At 40.8% G+C, this 19,971-nt stretch overlaps 1 protein-coding gene across 4 annotated transcripts in view; it reads left to right on the top strand.

Moving 5' to 3' along the window:
- The first annotated feature begins 6,221 nt into the window (after window positions 1–6,221).
- The window catches only part of UBTD2 (ubiquitin domain containing 2), a 62,319-nt gene continuing 48,569 nt past the window's right edge, over window positions 6,222–19,971 (top strand). Inside the window, exon 1 of one of the 4 annotated variants that reach the window (XM_045035515.1) lies at window positions 6,222–6,732. In XM_045035515.1, coding sequence (XP_044891450.1) covers window positions 6,663–6,732 — 70 coding nt within the window. In that variant the 5' untranslated portion in view covers window positions 6,222–6,662. Of the gene's footprint in view, window positions 6,737–6,810; window positions 7,236–19,971 lie in introns of those variants that run through there. The other 3 variants (XM_023259612.2, XM_045035517.1, XM_045035514.1) reach the window with 3 other exon arrangements.

Here is a 19,971-nt window from a genome sequence, read left to right on the forward strand (position 1 = left end):
CCCCAGAAATGGACAAGCTGGTAAAATTCGTGTGGATATATAAGGGACCCAGAATAGCCAAAACAATCTTGAAAGGAGAACAAATTTGGGGGGCTCATACTTCCTAACTTCAATACTTACTATGAAACTACAGTAATCAAGACAGTGTGGTACTGGCATAAAGATAGACATAAAGACCAATGGAATAGGGGCACCTGGCTGGCTCAGTCAATAGCACATGAAACTCATGATCTCAGGGTCATGAGTTCAAGCCCCACATTGGGCATAGAGCTTACTTAAACAAACAAAAAAAACAACCAACAAACAAACCTGACGCTTTCAAAAAAAAAAAAAGACCAATAGACTTGAGTCTAGAAATAAACTAAAACTTTTATGGTTAACTGATTTTCAACAGGAATGCCAAGACAATCCAATGGGGAAAAGAATAGTCTTCTTTTTTAAAGTTTTCTTCTTTTTTAAGTTTATTTACTTATTTTGAGAGACAGCACGTATGACAAAGGGAGAGGGGCAGAGAAAAAGGAAGAGAGAGGGGGAGGGAGAGAATCCCAACCAGGCTCTTCACTGTCAGTGCAAAGCCCGACTCGGGGCTTGAACTCATAAACTGTGAGATCCTGACCTGAGCAGAAATCAAGAGTCGGACACTCAATTGACTAAGCCACCCGGGTGCTCCAGCATAGTCTTTTCAACAAATGATGGAACACAGGAAATCCACATGTAAAAGAATAAAGTTGGACCCCTACCTCACATCATACTAAAAAATTAAAATTCTTAGAGGAAAATAGGGTTGGTTTTCATGACTTTGGATTAGACAGTGGTTTTTTAGATATGAGCCCCAAAGCACAAGTAATCAAATAAAAAATTGGAAAAATGAACTTCATGAAAATTGAAAACTTTCATGCTTCAAAGGACACTATCATGGGACACCTGGATGGCTCAGTTGGTTAAGCACCTGACTCTTGATTTCTGCTCAGGTCATAATCTCATGGTCATGGGATCGAGCCCCTTATCAGGCTCTGTGCTGACAGCATGGAGCCTGCTTGGGATTCTTTCTCTCCTTCTCTCTCTTGGCCCCTCCCCGCTTGTGAGTGTGCGCTTTCTCTCTCTCTTTTTCTCAGGATAAATAAAAAATAAACTTTAAAATATTTTAAAAAAACAAAGGAGACTATCAAGAAAATTATGGAACTATGGGAGAAAATACTTGCAAATCATATATCTGCTAAGGGATTTGTGGTTAGCATATAGAAAGAACACTTACAATTCAATATGAAAAGACAAATAATACTATTTAAAAATGTGCAAAAGGGGGGCGCCTGGATGGCGCAGTCGGTTGGGCATCCGACTTCAGCTCAGGTCACGATCTCGCAGTCTGTGAGTTCGAGCCCCACGTCGGGCTCTGGGCTGATGGCTCAGAGCCTGGAGCCTGCTTCCGATTCTGTGTCTCCTTCTCTCTCTGCCCCTCCCCACTTCATGCTCTGTCTCTCTCTGTCTCAAAAATAAATAAACGTTAAAAAAAATTTTTTTTAATGTGCAAAGGATCTGAGTAAATATTTTTCCAAAAATTGATATACAAATGGTCTATAAGCACATAAAGACATTCAACATTTTTAGTCATCAGGGAAGTGCAAGGCACTTGAGATACATTGAGATCTTACTGAGTCACGGTGAGATACCCTACATATGCAAAACAGCTGTTCCATTTCACATTTCCTTATAAATTGCTGGGGGGTGGGGGGGAGGCAGACACTGGGTGACTCAGTTAAGCGTCCAAATTTGATTTTGGCTCAGGCCATGATCTTACAGTTCATGAGATCCAGCCCCAAGTCAGGCTCCACACTGTCAGAGTCCCACTGCTTGGGGATTCTCTCTCCCCCTCACTCTGCCCCTGCCCCACTTGCTCTCAAAATAAATAGATAAACACTTAAAAAAATAAAAATAAACTGCTGGTGGGGATACAAAATGGTGCAGACATTTTAGAAAATACTTTGCCAATTCCTCAGAAAATTAAATGTAGAGTTATCATAGGCCCAAGCGATTCCACTCCTAGCTATATACCCAAAACAACTGAAAACTCACGTCCATTCAGAAACTCATACATGAACGTTCATAACAGCTTTATGCATAATACCCCAAAAATGGAAACCCAAATGCTCATCAACTGATGAATAAACAAAATGTGATATAGCCACACAATGAAAAATTCATCAGCTATAAACAGGAATGAAATACACATCATACAACATGGATCAACCTTGAAAACATTATGCTACATGAGAGAAACCAGCCACAAAAGACCACATATGATTCCATTTATATGAAATGTCCAGAATAGGCAAATCTATAGAGACAAAAAATTGATTAGTGTTGCCTGAGCTGGGGCTGTGAGTCGGGAGGAAATGGGGAGTGACTGCTAATAAGTATGGAGTTTCTTTTTGAGATGATGAAAATGTTCTAAAATTGATTGTAAATATACTAAAAACCCGTGAATTGTATACTTTATTTTTATTATCATTTTTAATCAAGGTATAATTGTCAGGGGTACCTGAGTGTCTCAATCGGTTAAGTGTCCAACTCTTGATTTTGGCTCAGGTCATGGTCTTGCAGTTGTGAGATGGAACCCTCAGTAAGGCTCCAAGCCCAGTACGGAGTCTGCTTAAGATTCTTTCTCCCTTGCTATCTGCCCCTCCCCAACTTCTGTGCCCTCCCATGCACGTGCTGTCTTTCCAAAAAAAAGTGTAATTGTCATATGACACGTCTACAACCTGAGTCAATATTTGTATATATTGCAAAATGATCACTACAAGAAGTCTAATTAACATCCATCACTATCCATGGTTATAAAATTTTTTTCTTGTGATGAGAACTTTCAAGATTTAATCCCTTAGCAACATGCAATACAGTATTAACTATAGTCACCATGCCGTACATTATATCTCTGTGACTTATTTATTTCATAACTAGAAGTTTGTGCATTTTTACCCTTTCACTCATTCTTCTGCCCCACTCGCGCCCCCCCCCCCCCACCTCTGGCAATAACCAATCTGTCTGTGCATTGATGAGCTTGGACTGGCTTTGTTTTCATTGTTGTTTTAAATTCCACATATAAGTGAGATCATAGGTATTTCTCTTTCTGTGACTCATTTCACTTAGCATAATGCCCTCAGGGGCCATCCATGTTGTCACAAATGGCAAGATTTCATTCTTCTTTTTTTTTAAAGATTAAACAAAATTCTTAATGTTTATTTTTGAGGGGGGAGGGGCAGAGAGCAAGGGAGACACAGAAACTGAAAAAAAAATTTTTTTAACGTTTATTTGTTTTTGAGACAGAAAGACAAGTGCAAGCAGGGGCGGAGAGAGAGGGAGACACAGTATCTGAAGCAGGTTCCAGGCTCCAAGGTATCAGTACAGAGCCTGACATGGGGCTCGAACTCACCAACCACAAGATCATGACCTGAGCCGAAGTCAGACGCTTAACCAACTGAGCCACCCAGGCGCCCCCTTTTTTAAATTTTTTTTAAGTTTATTTTTGAGAGAGAGAAAGAGTGCATGCGTGCATGAGTCTGGGAGGGGCAGAGAGAAAGGGGGACAGAGGATCCGAAGAGAGTTCTGCACTGACAGCAGAGAGCCCGATGTGGGGCCAAACCCATCAACTGTGAGACCATGACCTGAGCCAAAGCCAGACACTCAACCAACGGAGCCACTCAGGTACCCCAAGATTTCTTTCTTTTTTTTTATGGCTGGATAATATTCCACTGTGTGAATGTGTGTGTGTGTGTGTGTGTTGTGTGTGTGTGTGTGTGTGTGTGTGTATCACATTTTCTTTATCCATTTATCTACTGATGGACACTTGGGTTGTTTCCATGTCTTGGCTATTATAAATAATGCTGCAATAAACATGGGGGTGCGTACATCTTTTTGAGTTAATGTTTTATTTTCTTTGGGTAAATACCCAGAAGTAGAATTGTTGGATCTGATGGTAGTTCTATTTTTAATTTTTTGAGGAACCTCCATACTGTTGTCCATAGTGGCTGTACCCATTTGAATTGTACACCTTAAACTGGTGAAATATAGGGTATATGAAATAGAGCTCAATAAAATGTTACATAAAAAGAGAAGCACACACACACACACACATACACATAGACACACAAAGAAGGCACTGTTTCTAAAGAAGGTCTTAAGTGGATTGAGCCATGCAGTAAGTTTAAATAGGTGATGCTAGGCATGAAGTAGAGGACGGTTAATAAAGAGCCCCCACAGAGTTTAGAGCATTGTTATTGGCCCAGTTTTACAGGTGGGGAAATTGAGCTATGTAGAAATTTAAGGTCTTACAGCTAGTACAGAATGGAAGCCAGATTCCAACCTAGGAAGTTGATAGCAAAGCTGTGGCCCTTAACTGCCACATTACTCTGTCTCCTTGAAACTCCTGATTCTGCTTTAAGATAAAGGCAAGGAGGGGAACACCCACAACTGAAAATCTCTCAATGGCATGGCTCTCTCTTCCTAGGGCAACTCCTCAGTGCTCATCAGAAACACTCATCATTTGGGTGCCTATTATCCGTTTAATAGACATTGTGGAAGTCTTGGTTTCTGCCATTTCTAAAGCAAAATTCAGGACAAAGCAATCTTTTTGAAGATATTCATCATGCAGCTTCTCTCCTTCAGGGAAGTGATGAAGTGATGTCTGTCTACCAATGTGAATACTCAGCTGGTAATGATCAGATAGAAGGCTTTGTGACACAGTACCTGAATGTCAGAGCAACCTCTGAAAACTCATAAAAACATGATTGTATATAAGCTCTTCTGAATTTTCATGACTACCCAGAACAATACTGATTTGTCAGTATAAATTTAATATAACAGATTTCTGTTTCTCACATTTCTGTGCTTTTATGTAAGTATAGGGTTTTGTTTGTCAAACCCTCATTTTTATCTGATTATCAAATGAATAAAGGACAGAAATCTGTCTTTGCATTTTGGACTATTTCTGAGTAGATACCCATGGGTGGGATAATCCCAAGTCAAAGGGTATGAACATTTTTAAGGTTCTTGATCCTCGTTTCCAAATTAATTTGCAAAAAGATTAAACCAATTTACACTCCCACCACCAGTGTATGAAAATATATTTAAATGCAAATTCCAAACTGCAGAGAGTCTTTTTCTTAGGTATTTCACTTAAGAAAACAATTTTTTTTTTTAATGCTAAGCAAAAGCCGACCCAAGATGTTAAAAAAAGAAAGTCTGATATAAAAATGGAGCAGATAGTTAAAACAGCTTGGGCAGAAATAAGCTTTAAAAAGGCCCAAGCAGGCTGATAAAAAATTTTAAGGCATCATAGCAAAACACAATTCTGAAGGGACCATTAACAATTTGGCTTAGATTAGGATAGCGACCGCCAAGAATGTTGGGCGTGGTCCATGTACCAAATTTTGGTTTCGAAAAAGCTGGGTATTTAATCTTTTTTAATACTTCACTTTGTTCTAAAGGCGATGTAAATACCTAAAAGGAGTAGCATTGTGTCTGAATAATCAATCCCGTGGAGATGAAATGAACCCACGCCCTCAGAACTACGGTCAGCGCTTATCTCTCCTACACGGAATGCCTCGCCTCTGTAATCTGAGTCCAGCTTGCAACCACAATGACCGCTTCTACGTCTAATAATGGGGCACAGTGATTGGGGGGGGGGGGTCTCGTGGGAGCGGTGCAGGCAAGGGGAAGCCCAGACTCGGCGTACCAATCCACTGAATTCGACACAAATCCCAAAGGTGCTGGAACCTCAGCCTTCGGCCAAGAACCCCCCACCCACCTTCGCCAGTTATTTGGGAACCAGCCCCGTTTCCGCCTACGAGGCTTCTATTACTTCTCTCTGCCCCCTCTGACTCGCTTCCCAGAGAAAGAGAAAGCTGACGCCCGAGGAGCAGCCAGAAACTCGATTTCGCCCCTCTCTACATCTCCTTTCTCACTTTTGTTCCTCCTTTCCTGCTGCCTCTCCCTTCTCTCTCCTTTTCTTCTCTTCTTTCCCCATCCTTCCTCCACGCCTCCTTTCCCTGCCTCTTCCCCGGACGGATCCGCAGTTCGCCTCCGCTCCTCCAGCTCGGAGCTCCCCTCCCCTCCCTTCCCCTCCCCTCCCCACCGCCCCAGCCCTCGGCTCGCGGCCCCTCCCGCAGCCAATCAGCGCGCGGCCTCCCGCGGCCCCGCCCCCGCCGGCCGTTCCGGGCGGGCCCGGTTGAGCCCAGGCCGCGGGTGCGGAGGGTGGCGCCGCGGGGCGGGGGCCGATGGGGCCTGGCGGACTGGCGGCGCCGGCGCGGGGCTCGCCTGGACGCGGGTGTGCGGGGCAGTGAGCGGGCGAGGCGGGCGCTGCGGCCCTCCCGGGATGGGCCGGCCCTGGCCTGGCGGGGCCGAGCCGGAGGCGAGGGCGGCACGCGGGCCAGGCCTGCCGGGCGGGCGGCCCGGGGGCTGAGGTAGAAGTGGGCGCGGAGGAAGGGGCCGAGCCAAGGCGGTGGGTGGAGCGGCGAGGGGGGCGGAGGCTGGGCCGCGGCGGGCGAGCGGAGCGGCGCGCCTGTCCGGGGCTCGGTGGCGGCGGCGGCGGCTCTTGAGGAGGCTGAGGCGGCGGCGGCGGGCCGGACGAGCGCCCGGAGGTGGCGGACGAGGCGCCGGGGGCCCCCATGGGCGGGTGTGTGGGCGCCCAGCACGACTCCTCGGGCAGCCTCAACGAGAACTCGGAGGGCACCGGAGGTAGGTGAGCGCCAGGGGGCAGCCTCGGCCCCCCATTGTTCCCGGCCAGGCCCGGCCACCTGTCCCGGCCCCTGCGGGCCCGCGGGCCGCGCGGCCGGGGCCCCTGAGCCCCTTTGTCATCCCCTCCTCCACGTCACTCCCCGCGCTCCGCTTCCGGCCGCCCCGCCGGCCGCGGGGTCGCCCCTTGCCCTGCCGGCCCCTGAGGAAAGTCCTTCGCCCGCCGGGGATGTAGCCCTCGGCCTCTCGACCCCACCGCCTCGGCTCGGGAAACTCGGACCAGAAACTGCCTTTCTTGGCCACCTCACCCCCCTCTCCAGCCCGTTTAATTATTCAGGAACAGGATGGCGGCGCTGGGGTTGCAGAAAAGCGAATTGATGGGGGGTTGGGGAGGGGAGCTTAATGCATTCCCTCCGACGGGCCCCGCCACATCTCTCCGCACCCTTCCTCGTTCGGCAGAGTTGGCTGGTCTCAGCTTTCCTGAGTTTCAGATGACAGCTGCCCTGGTTGGTTCCAATTTGGCCATTTAAACCTGCAAGTTTCTGGAGCTTGGCTGGGGAAGTCTCGAGTGGCCACACGCATTATTTTAAGGAGGGGTGGGGAAACCGTCCGCCCGAGGAAAACGTGGCTTCTTGCTACGGCTTGCGGGTGTTGGGCCAGTTTGCTGTCGGGGTGGGCTAGTTGAATTCCTATCCGCCTTACGTAAAGGAAAATATGTAGAGTAAAAGTACAAATGCAGGAGTCCGACTTAGCCCAGTGCTTTAAAAGTTTTCGAACACGGAACGCACTTCTAATTTATTGTAAATAGCAGCTGGCGGAGGAGAGCTTTTTAATTCAATCGGCATTGTAGTATAACAGTGTAACAACACAATTAATTCTACCTTTGCTTAAATGACCTTTGGCTGAGGCCGCTCTGTAGCTTGTGTAGAGGGCAGAATGTTGTAGTTAAAGAAGAAACAGCTAGGAATAGCAAAGATGACAGTGCTGGTTCCGTTCCAACCTTCTGTTAGATGTCTCAGAATGTAAGACGTATTTATAAGTTCCTGAACTAAATCGTTTGGGGGGTGGGGGATGAGAGGGTTTACAACTTTTTCTTTTACTAGCTTTTTGGACCAATTGCTCGCCCTGTCCCTGGAGCTCCATCTGTAAACTGTGCACACTAACGCTTAGCTGATAAATTTCCTGAATTACATGATATTTTGCCATGCCACTTGATTAAAATCTGTGGGTTTCTTGTATGATTAAATCCTGGACGAATAGTTTGAGGGTTCATTGAAGTGTGTGGTGAAAAAAAAATTGTCCATGAAAACACTACTTAATAGTGCATTTCAAGTCGTAGCATTGTGTTTTGGTGGCACATTAACAGTGAGATCCCCACTGAGGACGAAGCAGAAGATTAAAAGCTCATGATTTAAAACAGCCCTGGGTTAAGGTCAAATTGGGGGTCAAAATGATTCTTCCTGCAATTGAAGTGATCATTAGTGGTACCAAAATACACTAGTATGTGCTATAAATAGTGGGGTTTTGTTTGTTTGTTTTAAGATTTTAAATTTGGGATGTCTCAGTGGCTCAGCTGGTTAGGCGTCTGACTCTTGGTTTCATCTAGGGTCATGATCTCCGTTTGTGGGATCAAGCCCTGCATTGGGCCCTGCTCTGACAGCGTGGAGCCTGCTTGGAATTCTTTCTCCCCGCTCCCTTTCTGCCCCTACCCTCTTGCACTTTCTCTCTCTCAAAATAAATAAACTTAAAAAAAATTATTTTATTTTATTTTTTTTTAAGTAATCTCTGCAACCCATGCGGGGCTCAAATTCACAACCCCGAGATCAAGAGTCACATGCTCTACTGACTGCCAGCCAGGCCACCCTGGTAGTGTTTAGTTTCAGTTAAATCTAATTTGTTTTACACTCATTTAAAAATTTTAATAAACATTTTTCTCTTCTTGGTAATGAATTTGAACCAATTTATTGAAAACCTTTTGGTAATGTGACTTAGGACCAGCCAGGCATTATTAGCACGGGCCTTTAAAAGCATGAAGTCTTAGCTTTTGGTAATTTATTACCAGTAGTGTCTAGTTAGATAACCATAGTATTAGTTTCTTTGAGAACTGAGATCTCTGGACCTTAAGCTGCGCTATAACTTTCTAAAGTAAAATTTAGAAAAAAGGAACACCAACCACAAAACCTCTTACTTTTCTTCTGAAGAGAAAGTATGGGCCTCATGTAACGAGTGGAAGAAGTAGAGGAAGGGGCTGCATGGGATAAAAGCATTGTTTTTGGAATTTAATTATAGAAGACTTTGTTCTTCATTATTGTCACGATAGTTAAGAGTTAATTGCGGTTTAAAGGAATTAGCTCAGGTGAGTGTTTTAGGTTAACACATTAAATAGTTTTTACTTATTATAGTAGTTTTTGTTGAGAAGGGAAAGAGTATTTTTCCTAAGGGTGTTGGCACAGATCCTTTGCTTTTCAAACATAAATTGATGGTTTGTAGTTTTCACCTGGACATTTGTGTTATGAAAAATTCTTTTATCAACATGAAGTAATTTTTCATGACAGTTTTACATTCACATTGTTTTCAAGTCTCACCATTTTAGATTGGTTTGACTTTTTTTTTTTTTTTAAAGAGTGTGTGAATTGGGGAGGGTAGAGGGAGGGAGAGAGAATCCTAAGTGGACTCCACACTGAGCACTCGATCTCACAACCTTGAGATCATAACCTGAGCTGAAATCAAGAGTCAGACGCTCAACCGACTGAGCCACATAGGTGCCCCTAGATTGGTTTAACTCTTGAATATCAGGTAACCTTAGTAAAAAATGACTGTTTTAAAAATCTTTTTGGCCATTTGAGATACTGTACTTTCTCTTTCCCTCTGGATCTAAGTCTCTTGTGCATGCAAGTAATTGCATATAGGAAAAAAACTTGCTTACTAAGGGATGTACTTTGAAGGAATTTGAGAAATTTTTGCAAAAGACTGTAGAATATGGAAATTGCTTAATCCACATTAAATCCATAAGATTTGTGTTGTATGTTATTTTGGAATCATTTGTAGTATCTTCCTCTGGTATATCTTGCCTAGAATTCAGTTTCTGAGTTTCAGCTAGTTTGATCATTTTTTAAAAGCCTAATTTTCATCAAGACAAGTATAGTATATACATTATACAAGATTATTTAGCAATTCACTTCAGGCTTCCATGTTCCTAGAACATTTTTTAGACAGCATGTTCTGTATAGTTGTCTGCCTTATTATGATGTGACATTGTGATGCTGGGGTTGGAACTCAGGACCTCTAGACAAGGCTTTATGTAGTCCATGGCATTGGCTAAAGAATGAAATCTCATGATTTTTAAAAATAAGTATGTGGGGAAAAAACAGTAAAGTAAAATTAGTTGAAGACAGCCAACTATTATTTTGTTCACTTCTTTAATGAACTTGATGTAGAAAGTGGGTTCTCACTTTCTGGGTGTATCTTTTGTTTTGCATAGTCAGTGATATCCCAAGGGGACTAACCCTCGGTGGTCACAAGTTTCCAGGTTTACAGCAGGATAACTAACTGCTGGCCATTCATTTCTTTATTTCATAATGTCTTGAGAATATCATGGAATTCTTTTGGGTATCCATTTATAGCAGCCTTATAGACACCTACTTGAGTAACAGTGGTTTTTGAATAATAACTACCATTTATCCAGTATTTATTATGTAACAGATGTTGTGCTCAGTGATTTGGTTTTCTCATTTAGTCTTCAATAACTCTGGAAGGTGGATAATATTTCTATTTTATGGATGGATTGAACCTGAAAGAAATTAAGTTGCTTAACATTGCATTGTTTATAAATGGCAGGCAGAACTTGAACTCAGTGCTGTGATAAAAAATGCTAGTTTCTCTTTTTTTCTAGTTTCATTTTTAAATTTGTGACAAAATACATATAAAATTTGCCATTTTAACCATTTTTAAGTGTACAATTTCGTGGCATTAATTACATTCACCATTCCCATGTGCAACCATCCCCCCATAGTTTTAGAAACTATGTATTTCTAAAATTTTTCATCTCTTCAAACAGAAACTCTAGATCATTAAGGAGTATTTCTTCTCCCCTCTCCCAACCCGTTAACTTCTAAATCTAAGTTTTTTCTCTGTGAATTTACCAAGTCTAGATATTTCACATAAGTAGAATCATACAGTATTTGTCCTTTTCTTTCTGATATATTTCACTTTGCATAATGTCTTCAGGTTAATCCTGTGGTAGCAAGTATCAGTACCTCATCCTTTTTATGGCTCAATAATACTCCATTGTATGTATATACCACATTTTGTTTATCCATTCTTCTACACAGACATTTGGGCTGTGTCCACTTTTTGGCTATTGTGAATAACGTGGCTATGAACTTTGGTGTACAAAGAGCTGTTTGAGTCCCTGTTTTTGGTTCTTTTGGATATAATATACCTAGGTGTGGAGTTGCTAGGTTAAATGGTTTACTTTTTTGAGGAACTGCCAAACTTTACCACAGTGGCTGCATCATTTTTCATTCCTACCGGCAACATACAAGGGTTTCAGTTTCTCCATATCTTCATCAACACTTGTTATTTCCCATTTTTAAAATTAATAGCCCTTGTAGTGGGTATCTCACTGTGGTTTTGGTTTGCATTTCCCAAATGACTAGTGATGTTGAGCATCTTTTAATTAAAGTGCTTCTTGGACGTTTGTTTATCTTCTTTGGAGAAATGTCTGTTTAAGTCCTTTGCCTGTTTTTTAATTGGGTTGTTTTGGGGTTTTTTGTTGTTGTGTTGTGGGAGGCCTTTGTATATTCTGTATATAAACTCTTATCAGATACGTGATTCGAAGATATTTTCTCCCATCTTTTCACTTTTTTTTTGTTTTTAAGATTTTATTTTTAAGTAATCTCTGTACCCAAGGTGGGGCTTGAACTTACAACCCTGAGGTCAAGAATCCCATGCTCTACCAACTGAGCTAGCCAGGTGCCCCATCTTTACTCTCTCTTGGTAGTGTCCTTTGATGCATAAAAGTTTTTAATTTTAATGAAGTCAAATTTATTTTTTCTTTTGTTGCCTGGGCTTCTGGTTTTTTAAATGTATATTTAACTAATCCTTCACTGATGGAGAAAGAATAAATCTTTAACCGGTAATTCATAAGTCTAACTTAACTAACATTTGCTTTCTTAACTATGAATAGAAAACTATTTGAAGTTTATTTTCTGTCTTATGTCGTGAAAAGGTTGATTAGTAGTGAAATGGTTTTTAAAAAGTTGACAAAAGTAATCCATAAACCTACTTTGACTTCTTAATCAAGAGATGATTGTTACATTTTCCGTAGAAGCATTTCACAATCAAAAGGCATTGAAAACCCACAATATGCCCAACATTGGGTTGGTTGCTGTTGTTCCAAAAAAGGAATCATGATCTTATTTCTTGAGTATGTCAGAATCCTTTTTTAGGAAAGCATAATAAAATATGCACACATGAAACAACTGTAAAACACTGGTAAACAGATAAATATACTGTAGGATAAACTGCGCAAGTGCTGAGGGAATAAAAGAAAATAGTGATCTGAGCTGCTCAAAGGTGGTCCGCTACCAGCAGTTTTGCTGTAACCTGGGAGTATGTTAGAAGTGCAAAATCTCAGGCCCGCCCCCAGACCTAGTAAATCAGAATCTTCATTGTAACTAGATTCTCAAATGGTTCCTCTGCATATTGAAGTTTGAGAAGCACTGTACAGGATTGCTTACAGTGGGAAGAGATTAGAGCAAGGAACCCATTAGGAAAAAAATGGCATGAATTGGGACTATATGGATAAAGGGGTATAGGAAAGAAAGTAAAATACAGACAGTCCCTGACTTATGATGGCTCAATTTAGGATTTTTCAATTTTACAGTGGTGCAACGTGATACATACACATTCAGTAGAAACCATACTTGAGAGTTTGAATTTAGTTTTTTTTCCATGGCTGATGATAGGTGATATGATACTCTCTCGAGATGCTGGGCAGAGGCAGCAACCTGCAGCTCCCAGTCAGCCACGTGGTCAGGATCATGAGGGTAAGCAACGGATACTCTTACCATTTTGTTTCTCACCTTCAGTATAGTATTCAACAAATTACGTGGTATTAGGCTTTGTGTTAGATGATTTTGCCCAACTGTGGGCTAATGTAAGTGTTCTGAGCACATTTAAGGTAGGCTAGGCTAAACTATGATGTTCTGTAGGTTAGTTGTATTAAATGCATTTTCAATTTATGATGATTTCAATTTACGATAGGTTTATTGGAACGTAACCTCGTCCTAAGTCAGGGAAGATCTGTAAACCCATGTTTGTGAATCTGGGTGACCAGGAATATTGAGGTGGCTTGGCAGGTTTTGGGGAATAAGAAAGAGCTATCTGGGGCAAGCTATAATTTGCCTTTCAGTATGCCAAGGTTTAGTTGACACAAGAATTTTTAAGTTGGGACATCATGTAGGGTGGTGCAGATGTTTAGATATGGAACTCTTATTCAGGATTAGGAATGTGGATTTTGGAGTCTTTGGGGGAGGTTGACTGAAGGTGTAAAAGTAAATGACTGCTATAAGTAAGTGAAAAGAAGAAGAAAGTACTAAGAACTGAGTCATGAAAATTTCACAGAAGATGGACCTGACCATTCTTACAATTTCAGAAAATAATTTATTTTGTTAACTTCTCATTCTAGTGTGGTGTTTGCAGAAATTCTACCTGTAGTGTATTACTCACATCCAGAATCGAGGTAGACTTCTTGGGCATCCAACCCTAGAATATACCAGTAGGCCTTTTGAGGTTGATATACTTCAGAACAAACACATTTCTCTACAAAACACTGTTTTTTTTTTCTTCACCAAGAATATCATTCATATCTCTATCTTATGTATTTTCAATGTCCCATATATTCTACACATCATCTAATTAGTTTGCTGATTGAATTTTCTTACGCTTCTACTCTTAGGACTGGGTCTATAATTAAAAATGAAGTAGAACTGAGCATGAGGAGGGCTGATGATTAGGCTGCCCTTCTCAGTGTGACAGTTGAAGTAAAAATTTTTCCTATTTTCTGGGCTGGTAGCTCTGTGGCTTTATGAGTAGGATGCATAAAATTTTATGCCAGTTGGAGAAAGACATACTACAAAATAGGAGGCATTTACTGGATATAAAGCAGAGGGTGCTTGATTTTACCAGAATGAGTATAGCTGTGGGGGAAGGCCAAAAGGAAAATAGGCAGCAAGAAGGTGTGTGTTGGAAATCCAGGGGAACTCTGGGTAGGAAGGCTGTAGGTATGAGAACAAAATTTAGGTCGGGGACGCTACCGTTGGAAAATACTGAGATGTGGGGAAAGCTGATTCCTCTTTGGAAAGAGATTTAAGCACTCAAGTTTTTATTAAAAATAGACATGGGATATTATATCCCTGGCTAGTCCAATTTTGTTTTCAGTTTTCTAGCAAATAAAAGGTTGACATTTTTTCCCAGTCAAGATTATCTTGGACTTTATGTTGGAATGGCATTTTTAAAGATTCTTGCTATGGATAGTAAATGGCCTGGATTTTTTTCATCTCTGATTTTATTTAGGAATCAGTTGCTAGGGGGCGCCTGGATGGCTCAGTTGGTTAAGTGTCCACTTGGGCTCACGTCATGATCTCAGAGTTTGTGGGTTCTAGCTCCATATTGGGCTCTGTGCTGACAGCTCAGAGCCTAGAGCCTGCTTCGATTCTGTGTCTCCCTCTCTCTGCCTCTCGCCTGCTCACACTCTGTCTCTCTCTCTCAAAAATAAACATTAAAAAAAAAAAAAATCAGTTGCTAGTGCTATATACCATGGGTAGAATCTTTATGCCATTAGAAATGATAAGAATCTTCATTCTGATTTTTGATGATCCTAGTCTGTAACACCTCTCTTAAAAAAAAATTTTTTTAATGTTTTATTTATTTTTAAGACAGAGAGAGACAGAGCATGAGTGGGGATGGGGCAGAGAGAGAGGGAGACACAGAATCTGAAGTAGGCTCCAGGCTCCGAGCTGTCAGCACAGAGCCCGATGCAGGGCTGGAACTCACAAACTGCGAGATCATGATCTGAGCCGAAGTCAGATGCTTAACCAACTGAGCCACCTGGGTGCCCCTGTAACACCTCTCTTATGGAGAAATTTTAATAGATGGATTTTACTTTTTTTTTTTTTTTAAGATTTTATTTTTTAAGTAATCTCTACACCCAACATGGGGCTTGAACTCACAACCCTTAGATCAAGAGTTGGATGCTTTTCCAACTGAGCCAGCCAGGAGCCCCTATTTTTTTGTTTAAACGTTTTTGTTTTAGTTTATTATTTATTTTGAGAGAGTGAAAGAGCACAAGCAAATGCAATGGGGGGATGGGGAGAGAGAGAGAGAGGGAGAGAGAGTGTGAGTGTCTCAAGTAGTCAACATGCTGTCAGCCCACAACTGTGGGATCATGACCTGAGCCGAAATCAAGAGTCGGACGCTCAACTCACTGAGCCATTCAGGCGCCCCTATTTTAAAATCTGATTTTCTTACTGCAAATGCAGAGCTTTGGCAGCACCTGCTAGTGGTACTATACTTAGGTGAGTCTTCTAATAGGAATGATTATTGAGTGTTACTCTCTTGTAGTGAGGAACTTTTGCCATTGTGTTTATGAGTTAGTTATCTCTCTTGTGGCTTTTGACCAAGACACATTCTTCTCTTGTTGCAAGAAAGCATTAGATTGATTTCGTTAAACAACATAATCATATTAATTGGGCATGATGATCAATTTGCTGATTTAGTGATTCTCTCATTTTTCCTTACTGCAGACCACCTGAATGGTTTATCTTCATTTGGTGGACCATTGCACCTGATTCTTCCCGCCGCCCCTCACCATCCCTACCCAGCTTTCTGCTTCTGCTTATCGGGCATACTAGGCTACCAGCAAGCTCCTCATGATTCACTGGTAGTTCAAGGACCATAGGTTGAGACTTTACTAACGCGTATGTACTAAAAGATGCATGTGTGTTGGCCGAGAACAATCAGCATGTATTTGCCTTGCATCAGCCACTTTTGACTTGCAGTCAGCAACAATCAAGTTTGTTTTTGAATATATTCCATATATTGAGCTGAGAGGTTAAATATTGCTGAGTATGCACTGAGTGTTGTAATGCCGTTTTTTGCGTGTTTGCAGTAAAAGTTTTAGGCATTTCCATTATTGCTCTGTTTTCAGAAATGGAATTTCTGTTCAAGTTAGATGTCTAAACAAAAACATCCTGATGTGTGAAAGTCATTTTAAGTGAATTTTACTTGAGTGTGAGTGAGGTCTTGATATATCAAGACTTGACTAAATAATGAAGTAGTGACTTTTGGACTTTTCTCATGAAGTCCTCAAAACCCTTCAGATAATTTTTTGCATGTATTATGATTGGCTCATAGGTATGAGCTAGGGCAGGCCTCTTTGCATCAGTTCAGATCATTTCCGTGCTTGTGGACTATGTGACAAGAGTATCAAAGGGGCAGAGTAACAGATAGTCCAGATCACTTGGTTATGCTTCATGATAAACTATCACTTTCAACTCAGGGCAAACATCTTATTTTTTTAAACTGGAACTCTTAAAAATAGCCAGCCTCCATTATTTCTAACTGCCAGTGCTTATAGCTAACCATATAAATAAGGCCTGCTCTCTGATATCAAGTAGCCTGTGGTTGAGTAGAGGAATCATACATTTAATTAGGAAAAGTTTTAAAAGCCTCTACAGTGGGGCTCCTGGGTGGCTCAGTCAGTTAAGCGTCCGACTTCCGCTCGGGTCATGATCTCACAGCTTGGGAGTTTGAGCCCCGCGTGGGGCTCTGTGCTGACGGCTCAGACCTGGAGCCCACTTTGGATTCTGTGTCTCCCTCTCTTTCTGTCCCTCCTCTGCACATTCTCTGTTTCTCTCTCCTTTATTTCCCCCCCCACACCCCATCTGCCCTTCCCTCTTTTTTCTTTTCTTTTTTTTCTTTCTCTCTCCTTTAAAAATAAACATTAAAAAAAATTTTTTTTAAAGCCTCTACAGCAATGGAAAAAGTATTATGGAAGTTCAGAGAATAGTGGGGAGCAGGGTGAGAAAGCTTCACTGAAGAGGGGATATAAGTAGTTGGTCTTGAAAGAGGAGTAGATGGAGACAAAGTAGAAGGCAGAGGAAATTATTTGTATAGCAATATGAGAAAACCTGGCATTTTGGCGGACTGGCAAGAAGCTTGTGGAGGGGTAGGTGAAATATGAAGTTATTAAGGTATGTTGTCAGATTTTAGGAAGGCACAGTTGCCACAATTAATAGACCAGTTGCGAGACAATATATAGGTGATGGTATTTAAGTGGATTTTTTGTGTGCTAATTCCCATTTAATGCTGCATTCTGAGGTTATTTGATACAAAATTCTGATGTAGCAAGGTGTTACAATCTTTAGCATATTTTTATTCTTTTGTAATTTTAATCATATTGTCACATATTAAACATCAGAAATGTGTTTCACTTTTTTGCATGCACATGGGGTGCCTGGCTCACCCACTCAGGTGAGGTCGTGAGGTCGTGAGTTCCAGCCCCACGCTGGGTGTAGAGATTATTAATAAATAAATAAACTTAAAAAAAAAAAACACCTTTTTTATATGTACATGTATGTATATGTTTGTCCCACATCAGTTTTTGTCTCTGGTCCTAGGTTTCTGGCACATGGAAAGAGTTTGCACTAAGATTCTGCAGACCTGCCTGAGTTTTAATCTCTTGAAAAGGCCTGCATTATCTGTGGTGCTTTGGGCTCCGTTTCTCACATTGTTGAAAGAAGAGAATGGATTAGATCATCTTTGTCAAGATTATATCTTAATTCTTTTTAAAAATATTTTTAATGACAGTTTTCAAGCATATTGAAAAAATTAATATAATAAACATTTGAATATCCATCACTTAGATTAAACAGTGTGTGTATTTGCTTAACTGAGAGTATAGACATTATGACACTTCAACATGTAAATGCCATTATCACTCCTAAGAAGATTATTCCCTAAGATCAAGTCCATAATCACAGTCCACCAATTGTCCCAAAATGCCTTTTATAGCTATTTTTTTCAAATTAAGATCTATTCAGCATTGAGACATTGTATTTGTTTTTGTATTTAATTTTTTAAAATCTAGAACAGCTTCTCCCCTTTTCTTCCCTATGACATTGATTTTTTGAAGAGTATTATAGAATGTATCACATTCTGGGTTTGTCTGATTGTCATTTAGTGTATTTCTCTAGCCTCTGTATTTTCTTTAAACTGAAAATTTGGTAGATCTAATACTAACAGAATGTGATTATTTCCTAGGGTATCCTGGATCCAAAATCCAAACTTTTCCCAGTTCTTTTCTCCTAACTTCCAACACTGGGATACTCTTTGATTACTGAATAGATCTGAACCTTATTTTCATTTTCCCACCCAGAAACAAGCTTAAGATCTACTGTCAGCCTGCAAGTCTACAGTACCCTATTATTAACTATAGTCACTATGCTGTACATTATTAGATTCTCAGAGTTTATTCTTTTTATAACTGAAAGTTTGTACCCTTTGTATCTACATTCCTTTCTTTCAGAGTGTGAGTGGGGGAGGGCAGAGAGAGAGGGGGAGACAATCCAAAGCAGGCTGCAGGCTCTGAGCTGTCAGCACAGAGCCTGATGCAGGGCTCAAACTCACAAACTGTGAGATCATGAACTGAGCTGAAGTCAGCCAGTTAACCGACTGAGCCACCCAGGCTCCCCTCCTTTCTCTCATTTTTATAAAAAGGTTCTATCATGTTTTTTTTTAATTTTTTTTTTAATGTTTATATCAGAGAGAGAAAGAGAGCACAAGTGGCAGAGGGGCAGAGAGAGATGGAGACACAGAATGTGAAGCAGGCTCCAGGCTGTCAGCACAGAGCCGGACACGGGGCTCAAACTCACAAGCCATGAGATCATGACCTGAGCTGAGGTCGGACGCTTAACGGACTAAGCCACCCAGGTGCCCCATCATGGTTATTTTTCGACATTACTTATCTTCTCGGGATGTAAGCTGCATTGGCCTGGTACAGACTTCATAATACTTGAGGTTTCATAATACCTTAGACTCAGTTAACTGTTGCGTGACATACATTTTTGACTTTATAATGGTGTTAGGGAGAAAGTAAAATTCCACTAATAGAAGACTTATTTAATTCTAGAACAAGAGCTCTTTGTTAACTAGAACCATATAGCGTAATGAAAAGTTCAGTTCCACCTCTGTCTCTCTATATCTAATATGACCTTAAGTCACTTGACTTCCCCATTTCTTGTTTTTTTCTTATCTATAAAATGAGCATGTTTGTTGGATGAGATCAGTATACTCAAACTTTTTTAACAGTTGAATCTCCTTTTTTTAGGTATACCTTACATTGAATACTAAAGTATCAGCCTCAGCATTTCATTTTCTTTTATTTTGATTGTACACTCACTAAAAAAAATTAGAGTCTCATAAAGTTCTATAGGTTTTTTTTTTGAAGTTTGAATCACTATCAACTGTACTCAAAACTTCAACATTATGTCTTCCAGCATTGTGACTTATGTTATATTTTCATTAAGCATTGTTGAGTTACTTTTTGTCATGAGAATATGCTGAGCAGGTATATCTAAACTTGCTGTGACATTTAATGGGGCCCAGACCTGCACAGTACCATATTAGTGTGTTCACTGGTACATTGTTACATGTGTGGACATGTGTGTGCCTGTATTAAACAAAAGGCACCGTGCAGAGCTCTTGATTTCCCAATCAATGACCCATTTCAAGAAGTTCCCTAAGTTTCATATGTGCATAGAGAAAGTAAGAGAAGCTTTATTCCAATGTCACCATGATTAGTTTCATGATGAACATGTTTCATGATGGTCTGTATGTTTGAAATTTAACATTTGATGTGTGGGGTCTTGTTATGATTCTTAAAAAGTAACAAATTTTACATATAATTTGAATCATGTTTGTAGAACTCTGAAGCAACTGTTTTGTTTCCTTGAATTCTTTGGAACCAGTTTTTAAAATTAGTTGATTAGATCCTAGGAAAAGTCTTTAACACATAATTTCAGTCGGTTTTTCTCTATTCTCAGGATAGGCATACTGTCGTGGGCATTGTATTAGATATCTGTGGTTTCATAGAATTACTGAAAAAGTACTATATGAATTAAGTATAAAACTTTAAGAGCAAACAAAAGAAAGGTAACACATTAAAAGTAGCGAAGATGG

This window comes from Felis catus, chromosome A1 (genome assembly GCF_018350175.1).
Source record: "Felis catus isolate Fca126 chromosome A1, F.catus_Fca126_mat1.0, whole genome shotgun sequence".
Lineage (NCBI taxonomy): Eukaryota > Metazoa > Chordata > Mammalia > Carnivora > Felidae > Felis > Felis catus.